Here is a 12,541-nt window from a genome sequence, read left to right on the forward strand (position 1 = left end):
AAAACACGCTAAGCTGTCACCATTACCAATAACAGAGGCTACAACAAAACATGCTATCCTCTCACCATTACCAATAACAGAGGCTACAATAAAACATGCTAAACTCTCACCATTACCAATAACAGAGGCTACAACAAAACATGCTAACCTCTCACCATTACCAATAACAGAGTTGACAACAAAACATGCTAATCTCTCACTATTACCAATAACAGAGGCTACAACAAAACATGCTAACCTCTCACCATTGCCAATAACAGGGACTACAACAAAACATGCTAACCTCTCACCATTACTAATAACAGAGACAACAACAAAACATGCTAACCTCTCACCATTACCAATAACAGAGGCTACAACAAAACATGCTAACCTCTCACCATTACCAATAACAGACTACAACAAAACATGCTAACCTCACACCATTACCAATAACAGAGACTACAACAAAACATGCTAACCTCTCACCATTACCAATAACAGAGGCTACAACAAAACATGCTAACCTCTCACCATTACCAAAAACAGAGGCTACAACAAAACATGCTAACCTCTCACCATTACCAATAACAGAGACTACAACAAAACATACTAACCTCTCACCATTACCAATAACAGAGGATACAACAAAACATGTTAACCTCTCACCATTACCAATAACAGAGCCTATAACAAAACATGCTAACCTCTCACCAATACCAATAACAGAGGCTACAACAAAACATGCTAACCTCTCACCATTATCAATAACAGAGGCTACAACAAAACATGCTAACCTCTCACCATTACCAATAACAGAGACTACAACAAAACATGCTAACCTCTCACCATTACCAATAACAGAGGGTACAACAAAACATGCTAACCTCTCACCATTACCAATAACAGAGGCTACAACAAAACATGCTAACCTCTCACCATTACCAATAACAGAGGCTACAACAAAACATGCTAACCTCTCACCATTACCAATAACAGAGGCTACAACAAAACATGCTAACCTCTAACCATTACCAATAACAGAGGCTACAACAAAACATGCTAACCTCTCACCATTACCAATAACAGAGCCTACAACAAAACATACTAACCTCTCACCATTAACCTCAAATAAAAGGTGACATTCTGGACAGTCACCTAATATGAAACATTGTATCTCAAATCCCAAATGCTGGAGCATAGCACCACATTTAAAACGGTAAGCTTCACTGTCCAAACACATATGGTGTGGACTATGTGTGCCTGGTAAACACATGTGGATCTGGTGAACAGTTATCACTTGTTGACCAACTACAGGAATACTGACCTCAGAGTCTCCAGTTTACAGTGGGGATTCCCCAGTCCAGCAGAGAGCAGCTTCACTCCTGAATCCTTCAGGTCATTGTTACTCAGATCCAGCTCTCTCAGGTGTGAGGGGTTTGACCTCAGAGCTGAGACCAGAGAAGCACAGCCTTCCTCTGTGACTAGACAGCCTGACAGCCTGCAAAGAGTCAAATCATATTAAAATCACACTGCTATTCTTTGGTGGTGAAAGTAGTGGCAGTATATTTTTTCAACATATTCAGATACATCAGTGTCCTAAAACCTTCCATATCTATTCATAAATCAATGTATCATTATTATAAATGTTCATTATATTACTTGTAGAGATAGAAATGTATAGTACGAATATTTGAGTAGACTGACCAGACCAGTTTAAAAAGCAGTATCAGTCAAAATACAGACAGTGAGGTATCAGATTTAGATTGTATTGAGTATACAGTCCACACCATATCTATTTAGACAGTGAAGATAACATTTTAAATGTGGCTCTATACTCCAACATTTTGGATTTCAGATCAAATGTTTCATATGAGGTGACAGTATATAATGTCACCTTTTATTTGAGGATATTTTAATACATATCTGAAATGAAAGCACTTGTTGTCTCCAGTCCCCCCATTTGAAGAAGTCATAAGTATTCTGACCAATTCACTCATAGTATATTAAAGTAGTCAAAAAGTTAAACATTTGGTCCAATATTTCTTGAACGGAATGACAACATCAAGCTTGTGACACAAACTCGTTGATAGCATTTGCAGTTTGTTTTGGTTGTGTTTTGGGTTATGTTTTGACAAATTGTAACTGAAAGGTGGATGTTGACTGGAGTAACTTTCTTTATAAGTTAGTAGATAACATGTTTCTAAACACTACAAAATTAATCCAGATGATGCCATGATTAAGAAAAAGCATCAATGAATCATGAATAATAATGACAGTGAAAGTAACAGAGGCTACAACTAAACCATGCTAACCTCTCACCATTACCAATAACAGAGGCTACAACAAAACATGCTAACCTCTCACCATTACCAATAACAGAGGCTACAACAAAACATGCTAACCTCTCACCATTACCAATAACAGAGGCTACAACAAAACATGCTAACCTCTCACCATTACCAATAACAGAGGCTACAACAAAACATGCTAACCTCTCACCATTACCAATAACAGAGGCTACAACAAAACATGCTAACCTCTCACCATTACCAATAACAGAGGATACAACAAAACATGCTAACCTCTCACCATTACCAATAACAGAGGCTACAACAAAACATGCTAACCTCTCACCATTACCAATAACAGAGGATACAACAAAACATGCTAACCTCTCACCATTACCAATAACAGAGGATACAACAAAACATGCTAACCTCTCACCATTACCAATAACAGAGGCTACTACAATACCATGCTAACCTCTCACCATTACCAATAACAGAGGCTACAACTAAACATGCTAACCTCTCACCATTACCAATAACAGAGGCTACAACTAAACATGCTAACCTCTCACCATTACCAATAACAGAGGCTACAACAAAACATGCTAACCTCTCACCATTACCAATAACAGAGGCTACAACTAAACATGCTAACCTCTCACCATTACCAATAACAGAGGCTACAACAAAACATGCTAACCTCTCATCGTTACATTTGATTGCAGTCTCTGGTCTTGCTTGTTTCCTGGTTGTTGTCTCAATCTGTCTCAGCTCGTGTTCATTATTGACCTCTCCTGTTCCACCCTCTGTGATGTAGAGCTCTGTGTAGATCTTATTGAGAAGTGTTGGGTTTCCTTGTTGAGCGATCCCCTCAAATACACATTGAAACTTCTTCTTTAGATTAGATTTGAGTTCACGCTGGCAAATCACAGCAAGCTCATCTGAATGAAGAAATAACACAGAGGATATTAATATTACGTCTGTTTTAATGCCCACAGTATTGTAGGACTGTTAGAAAGTTTGAAATTATAATAATTCATTCTCTGACTGTATAAATGTGTAAATGTTTTCATAATGCATTACAGACTGGTGTGACTGATTATATTATTATTGGTATTATTGATGGTATTATTAATGTTGTCTCTCTCTCTCTCTAAATTCATCACCACAACACATCCCTGCTGCTACTTGATGAGGTCACTAGGTGTTGTGTTAAGGCTGCTACAATATCATTGAGTTACACAGCTACTTTAGCTGTACTTTAGCTACAGCTTTTAAATGTTATAAAACATCATTCAACATGAGGCAGACAGATCTTACATTTCTCCAGTGTGTCAGCAAGCTCCTTCTGGTTCATTTTCCTCAGGACGTGCAGTGTGATCTTCAGAGCCCCCTCTCTGGCACTGCTCTCCTGCTTCTCATCTTCAGCATCCACCACTTCCTCATCCTGCTTCTGACTCTCAAAGCCTTCTGGGAGTTCTGGACTAAGAATCCTCTTGAACATCTTCAGCTCGTTCTTCACAAATGTAATAATATTATCTTCAAGCAACTGAAATAAATCAAGTAAATAAGTTAAGCAAGAGAAGAAATGCTTTCTCATAACACATTAATGAATGATTGACAGATCAACTTTACTTGAGGTCAACAAAAACAAATGTACATAACAGGATCACATACACTGAATATGGAGGCCTGGTCTGTTTGATGACTCTGGGAAGACTGACCACTGAGAATATCTGACTCTGATCTCTCCTGTTGGTTTCTGTAGACAAAACATGAGATTACATCTCCTCATCCAGGGAGTGAGTGAGTACGGACAGACAGACAGATAGACATAGACAGAAAGCGGGACAGACAGAGACAGAGACAGACAGACAGACAGACAGACAGACAGACAGACAGACAGACAGACAGACAGACAGACAGACAGACAGACAGACAGACAGACAGACAGACAGACAGACAGACAGACGACAGACAGACAGACAGACAGACAGACAGACAGACAGACAGACAGACAGACAGACAGACAGACAGACAGACAGACAAAGACAGACAGACAGACAGACAGACAGACAGACAGACAGACAGACAGACAGACAGACAGACAGACAGACAGACAGACAGACAGACAGACAGAGACAGGCAGACAAACAGAGACACAGACAGAAAGCAGGACAGACAGTCAGAGACAGACAAACAGACAAACAGACAGACAGACAGACACACAGACACACAGACAGACAGACAGACAGACAGACAGACAGACAGACAGACAGACAGACAGACAGACAGACAGACAGACAGACAGACAGACAGACAGACAGACAGACAGACAGACAGACAGACAGACAGACAGAGACACAGACAGAAAGCGGGACAGACAGTCAAAGACAGACAGACAGACAGACAGACAGACAGACAGACAGACAGACAGACAGACAGACAGACAGACAGACAGACAGACAGACAGACAGACAGACAGACAGAGACAGACAGAGACAGACACAGACAGACAGACACATACAGACAGAGAAAGACACACAGACAGAGACAGAGAGACAGACAGACCGTGATGGAATATTGTGTTTGTTTAATATTGTTTTAGGACTATGAAAATGGACAAAAGTATTAGCCGATGGATTATGAAAACAACAAAAAGAAATGTGAAAATGGGAGAGGAGAAATGACTAGAGACAGTGTTGTTTAACTCACTGACCATGACCCATGAGTTCTTCTTACCTTTGTTCAGTAGAAAAGTCTCCCTCTCTAAACTCTATAGGTAGACGCATAGACCGGTCACTCTTCATGGACACACAGCTGGGAACACGGGAGGCTGGTCTCTCCTGCTTGATTGGACTTCAACACAACAGAGACAAACATTACATCTCTCATCTACTCTGATCTCAGATGGGAAACATAAGAAGAGTTTCATTCCAAAATGCTACATATCCATTTTCAGAAATGTTGGTAAATTAGCTTTTATTGTTTAAAGAAATTATTAAAGAGATTGGTGTGTTTTTTCACTATCTAATCATGACATGGGGTTGTTCAATGACAGACATGTATTTGTTTAAAATCTATCACTTAATGATTTCATTTCAGAGAGACAAATAATAATATTTTTTTACAAAATGCTATATATCTGCCTCACTCTCAACTGTGACCGACCGTTTCAATTTGGTCATATGTAGCAAAATTTGAAATTGTGTTTTTTACGATAGATAAAAGTAGATTCTCAGAGCTAGAACATTGTATATCATACACTATAGTTGAGGAACAATGGGGAAGTAATTCTGCTTTGAATGATGATAAACCCATTTAAATAAATAGTTGTTATATATATAATTAACTAAATAATTAACTAAATGTATGGTGTTTTTCATGTCAGTTTAATTGTTTATTATGCTATAAACATTTTATTTTATTTTAAGTGGTAAAAGGAAGAAAATGTTATATTTTGCAATTCTGAGTAATTACTTCTTTAGTAAGGAATTACACATTATTCAATACTACTGCAGTTGCTACATAAATCCAATAGATGGCAGCATAAGACCACAAATGACATTTCAGAAGGTTTGTTTAGTTTTCTCCCTGGATACACCACCACTCCCCCTCACAGGAAAACTCCTGTCTCCGCTTCTTTCTGTCCCTTTACACACTGCTAACGCAAGAGGAGAGACTGAAAAAGCATTTAACAGATTACTGTGAAGTAATATAATGAGGATTCATGTTTATTATTACCTGTTTTTATGCTCATGTTTTACACTTCATTAATATAACGATTATCAATAAGTCTCAACATTAATTTAGTCACCTCTAGTTGAGAAAAATGTATTTTCCAGATACATTCATTGTCAAATTCATCAACCAGCATCGAGCCACTCTGACTTCTCTCTCTAGTAGTCAACTCAGCCCCGGTAAAAAGCTGGTGTCGTCGCTCTGCCTTCTCTCTCTAGTAGTCAACTCAGCCCCGGTAAAAAGCTGGTGTCGTCACTCTGTCTTCTCTCTCTAGTAGTCAACTCAGCCCCGGTAAAAAGCTGGTGTCGTCACTCTGCCTTCTCTCTCTAGTAGTCAACTCAGCCCCGGTAAAAAGCTGGTGTCGTCACTCTGCCTTCTCCAGGGGCATGTTGAGATAAATGTACTAACCGGGAGGGTTGAATGATGTAATTTATTGGTGGGCTGGAAGATGCACTCTTGTCTTTTCTATTCCGAGGTTGTTTACTCGCAATATCAGTTATTAAGATGACTTTTTATAATGCATGTATACTGAGGTTGAGGTTCTGACTAGCGATTATTTACCCGGGGTTCAATACCTGCTATAGTCACTATTATTTTGCTCTCCCAAAAGCAACACAGCCCTAATACGAGATATATAGCTAACTAAAGTAATGAGTGACCGTTTTAGAAAATCATGGGACATGCTATTTTATGTCAATCATATTGCTGCTTGTAGCCTATAACTGATGCTTTGTGGTCTTATGCTGCCATCTATTGGAAATATTTAGCAATTAAAAGTTATTAATGCACATTCAGACGTTGGTGAGGCAGCTGAGAATTAAAAAAAAAATGGAATGTGTCCAGCCTACTTGAGGCGCCCCGAAAATAATATTCAAAAGATTGGTCCTTGGATACAGAGGGGTTAAACACTAAAGTTACCATCCATCTAGTGAAGAGAGGAGAACCGGACAGAGGTAGCCAGCATCCGTCAACGAGAGAAGGAGGATAGGATAACTAGGATGCTGCTGGTAGAGTAGCTAGCTAGCTTACCTAGCTGTACCGACTAGCTAGGATAACTAGGATGCTGCTGGTAGAGTAGCTAGCTAGCTTACCTAGCTGTACCCGACTAGCTAGGATAACTAGGATGCTGCTGGTAGAGTAGCTAGCTAGCTTACCTAGCTGTACCGACTATCTTGGATAACTAGGATACTGCTGGTAGAGTAGCTAGCTAGCTTCCTAGCTGTACCGACTAGCTTGGCTAGCTAGCAGGACGTTCATCTGTCGTTTGTCTCGATGATGATGATGAATCTGGTGAACCACAAAATGAAACAAGGATAGGGAGTGAAAAGGATCTGGCTACACTCATACTGTCCCTGACCGTAAAGCAAAAAGCTAATTGAACAATAAACTTTGGCATCTCAACACTGTAGTGAACTCCATCGTTATTCCCCAAGATCACCTCAGCCCACTCTGCGCGTAACCGGGACAATATGCTTGGCGCCACACCGTACGGGGACGCGGACAGTTCTGTACGGGGACGGGGACAGTTCCAGAACGCGGACATGAGCAGTGCAACACAATCAACTAAACCCAGTCTTTACAGTGGGTTACATTAGTGATATTCATTTTTCTTTATGTTAAACAAACATTTATTATAACAATATTTTGAGATCTGGGCCCATATCCACAAAGCGTCTCAGAGTAGAAAATTGGTCGTATAAGTGCTGAGAATAAAGACATTTTACACTTACTGGTTAAATTTAAGCTATGCATGAAGTCTCTAATCCCACCTAGTCGGCAGATATTTAGGACACCTTGTGAGCTGTCCTAAGTAGTTAATAGATAACAGAAGGTGTCTTGATAATACTATAGAATAATGCAGCGAGTCAGTGGTTCCTGCACCACATGTAAATACTTTGGAGTAGTAAAAATAATGTTTTATATTTCTATATGATCAATCCATTAATAATATAGACTTACTTGCAACAGTTTGTCTTATGCTTTTGACAATGATTTATGTATAATATTTATGTATCACAAGTGATACCATGTATGTCTCCAAAGCATTTTGACTTCATTTTGGCAGATTAAGTCAGGTTTTCGCCTCAGCGGCTAAGGAGTTGGACCTGTGGCTGAAAGGTGGCTGTTTTATATCCGAGAGCTGGAAAAAACAGGTGGAATTGATCTGACCACTGGAGGGCTGCTGGGTTCACATCCTCAAAACATGAACCTTTTGTTGATCATAACTCGAGAGGTACTTCTTCACTGAACCCAAAAATATAAATAACTTTTAGTTATTCCATATATTAAGGAAGTGATAGAAGTCTATTTGGTTCTATAAGGAACCTTCTTTTCTGAGAGCGTAAAACAAACACACAATACCACGTTGTTAAAAAATTATCCTAAATTGGGCGTGGCTATAAATTAGGTAATTGAAGGCATCTAGGGTGTTCCAGCTAAACAATGGATATATAGAGTTTTGCAATACATTTTTTTATACAGAATCTAAAGCTATTAATTAAAAATCTGAGAACAGTAATATTGAAGGTACCCATAAGCAACCATTTCTGATTAAAAAACAAATGTGAACATTTTTGGAAATATCATTTTTGAAATAAACTATTAATAATTCTTAAACAAAATTGTCATCTCACCTCTTAGATTTGGTGTCATGTTCCCCAGAGAGACTCATTTTAGAGACAGGGTACCCCTCCTGTCTCTCCCCAGAGAGACTCACTTTAGAGAACTGACCCCTAAACAGAGATCCAGCATATTGATTGTGGTTAACACAGTGACAACTAAACAGAGATCCAGCATGTTGGTTGTGGTTAACACAGTGACAACTAAACAGAGATCCAGCATGTTGGTTGTGGTTAACACAGTGACAACTAAACAGACATCCAGCACGTTGGTTGTGGTTAACACAGTGACAACTAATTATTGATTATCAATTGTTCACATTTCTTAATGATCTCTTTGAGAAATAAAACATTTACTAACAGACATAGAAACAGACAGGTGATTTAAAGCATCACATGAACATGTTGTTGTGACATTTCATCTCCATGGTAACTGTCAATAATAATAATAAGTTACTGTTTGTTAAGGTAGTTATAGACAGAACAACAACAATAACAATAATAATAGTAATAATAATAATAATAATAATAATAATAATAACAATAATAATAATAATAATTCACTGTTTGTTAAGGTAGTTATAGACAGAACAACAACAATAACAACAACAATAATAATAATAATAATAATAATATTTACAATAATAATAATAATAATAACAATAATAATAATAATAATTCACTGTTTGTTAAGGTAGTTTTAGACAGTACAGCAACAATAACAATAATAATAATAATAACAATAATAATAATAATTACAATAATAATAATAATAATAACAATAATAATAATAATAATAGTAACAATAATAATAATAATAATAGTAACAATAATAATAACAATAATGATAATAATAATAATAACTATAATAATAATAATAACAATACAAATAACAACAATAATAATAATGATTATAACAATAATACTAATAACAAAAATAATAATAATACTAACTATAATAATAATAATAATAATAACAATAATAATAACAATAATAATAATAATAATAACAATAATAATAACAATAATAATAATAATAACAATAATAATAATAACAATAATAATAACAATAATAATAACAATAATAATAATAATAATAACAATAATAATAACAATAATAGTAATAATAACAATAATAATAATAACAATAATAATAATAATAATAATAAGTCACTGTTTGTTAAGGTAGTTATAGACAGTACAGCAACAATAATAATAATAATAATAATAACAATAATAATAATAATAATAATAATAATAAGTCACTGTTTGTTAAGGTAGTAATAGACAGTACAGCAACAATAACAACAATAATAATAATAATAATAATAATAATAATAATAAGTCACTGTTTGTTAAGGTAGTTATAGACAGTACAGCAACAAAAATAATACTAATAATAATAACAATAATAATAATAATAATAATAAGTCACTGTTTGTTAAGGTAGTTATAGACAGTACAGCAACAAAAATAATAATAATAATAATAACAATAATAATAATAATAATAAGTCACTGTTTGTTAAGGTAGTTATAGACAGTACAGCAACAAAAATAATAATAATAATAATAACAATAATAATAATAATAATAAGTCTGTGTTTGTTAAGGTAGTTATAGACAGTGCAGCAACACAAGGCCATGTCTCACACTTATTTTTATTCATTAAAATTAGGATATTTATTGTCTTTCAATCTGTTCTTTTCTGTGTATCTGAGAATGTAGACAGAAGGGCTAAAACAGACATGATTAATCTGAGGGGGAAATCATTGATAAATTCAGAAAGTTTATTTGCAACAAGTAAGAGATTGTATATTATGTCATGTAGGCTAGGTTATAATGTATAGTAGTGGGTTGTTAGTGATATGTAGATGTTATATTATGTAAAGTAGACTAGGTTATAATGTATAGTAGTGGGTTGTTAGTGATATGTAGATGTTATATTATGTAAAGTAGACTAGGTTATAATGTATAGTAGTGGGTTGTTAGTGATATGTAAAGTAGACTAGGTTATAATGTATAGTAGTGGGTTGTTAGTGATATGTAGATGTTATATTATGTAAAGCAGACTAGGTTATAATGTATAGTAGTGGGTTGTTAGTGATATGTAGATGTTATATTATGTAAAGTAGACTAGGTTATAATGTATAGTAGTGGGTTGTTAGTGATATGTAGATTGTGGTATATACCTCAGATATAGACTACATATCATAGATGACCAGTCTAAACCTGTTCAGAGGGTTAACTTTAGAAAACCAGTATATCTAGCTTGCGTCATAGTAAACCCCTCAGGCTACGTTCAGGTTTCAGCATCAGGCAGGTATAAATAGCCGAGTCGTAGGCTACAACCTGGGTTGTATTCATTAGTTTACTCCACAGCCAACAGTTTTGAAATGTTACAGAAACAGTTTACTCCAAACACTGTACAACGTGGACTAAACAGTTTCTCTGGCCAAACGTTTTGCTACGGTGGGCACTAATGAATACACACAACCTGTTTTGAGGAAGTGTTATTTGTGGTTAGGCTTTCCACAATACTTATTTGTCTCTCTTTCACACAACATACCTTCCTGAGTGAAAAGCATTAACAGTTGATTAGAAAGAGAAAATGTTTGTTTGTTGCTTGTTGTGTTTTAAGGCTGTTTGAGAAGACAAGTCTATAGACCTATGACAGGGTACACTCTTAGAATAAAGGGTTCCAAACGGGTCCTCCGACTGTCCCCATAGGAGAACGCTATTGGGTTCCAGGTAGAACCCTCTGTGGAAAGAGTTCTGTATGGAACACAAAAGGGTTCTACAAAGCCAGAAGTGTTCTACCTAGTACCAAAAAGGGTTCTACAAAGGGTTCTCCTATGGGGCCAGCCAAAGAACCCTTTTAGATTCTAGATAGTGTAGGAGCGATCACCCTGGGGCACACAGATGGGCACAGAACGAATTCACCCCACACATCTCATTTATATCCAAAACATTTTAAGGAGAGTAGGACTATTATAACACTGTCCACCAAAAATATCATCAACTATATGAATGCACATAACAATATCATCAACTATATGAATACACATAACAATATCATCAACTATATGAATACACATAACGATATCATCAACTATATTAATGCACATAACAATATCACCAACTATATGAATACACATAACGATATCATCAACTATATTAATGCACATAACAATATAATCAACTATATGAAAACACATAACAATATCATCAACTATATTAATACACACAACAATATCATCAACTATATTAATACACATAACAATATCATCAACTATATTAATACACATAACAATATCACCAACTATATTAATACACATAACAATATCACCAACTATATTAATACACATAACAATATCATCAACTATATGAAAACACATAACAATATCATCAACTATATTAATACAAAAAACAATATCATCAACTATATGAAAACACATAACAATCGTTGTCTTACCTTTTATCTCTCAATAGAAACACAGTCTGAATGATCATTCGGTCGTGGAAAGTTACTTTTGTTTGCTCAACTCATTTACATATCAGGTTCTGCCTGCTCTCGCTCTCTCTTTCTCTCTCTCTCACACACACACACACACACACACACACACACACACACACACACACACACACACACACACACACACACACACACACACACACACACACCCAACCAATGTAACAAATAAAACATTTACTAAATTAAACAGACAGCTACAGAAACATATCCTTGACTCAAAAGTTCCAAAAGATTTTACATTTTAGTACCAAGTGATATTACATCATCATGATTTATAAATGAAACTTTCATTTGAGGCATTAGAATGTATGTAAGAGACTTGATTGTGTGAAAACTATGTCAATGTAGATCAGCATAAAGTACAACAACAGATCTATG

At 35.8% G+C, this 12,541-nt stretch overlaps 1 protein-coding gene across 1 annotated transcript in view; it reads right to left on the bottom strand.

Annotated features, from left to right (window-relative positions):
• Positions 1-4,111, bottom strand: part of LOC145858669 (uncharacterized) — a 5,603-nt gene extending 1,492 nt beyond the window's left edge. Inside the window, exons 1-3 of the mRNA XM_082957458.1 lie at positions 3,948-4,111; positions 3,591-3,819; positions 2,984-3,211 (exon numbers count right to left, since the gene is read on the bottom strand). Coding sequence (XP_082813584.1) covers positions 2,984-3,211; positions 3,591-3,774 — 412 coding nt within the window. The 5' untranslated portion in view covers positions 3,775-3,819; positions 3,948-4,111. The remainder of the gene's footprint in view (positions 1-2,983; positions 3,212-3,590; positions 3,820-3,947) is intronic.
• Positions 4,112-12,541: the final 8,430 nt, after the last annotated feature.

The sequence above is a fragment of the Salmo salar genome, chromosome 01 (assembly GCF_965601325.2).
Source record: "Salmo salar chromosome 01, fSalSal1, whole genome shotgun sequence".
Lineage (NCBI taxonomy): Eukaryota > Metazoa > Chordata > Actinopteri > Salmoniformes > Salmonidae > Salmo > Salmo salar.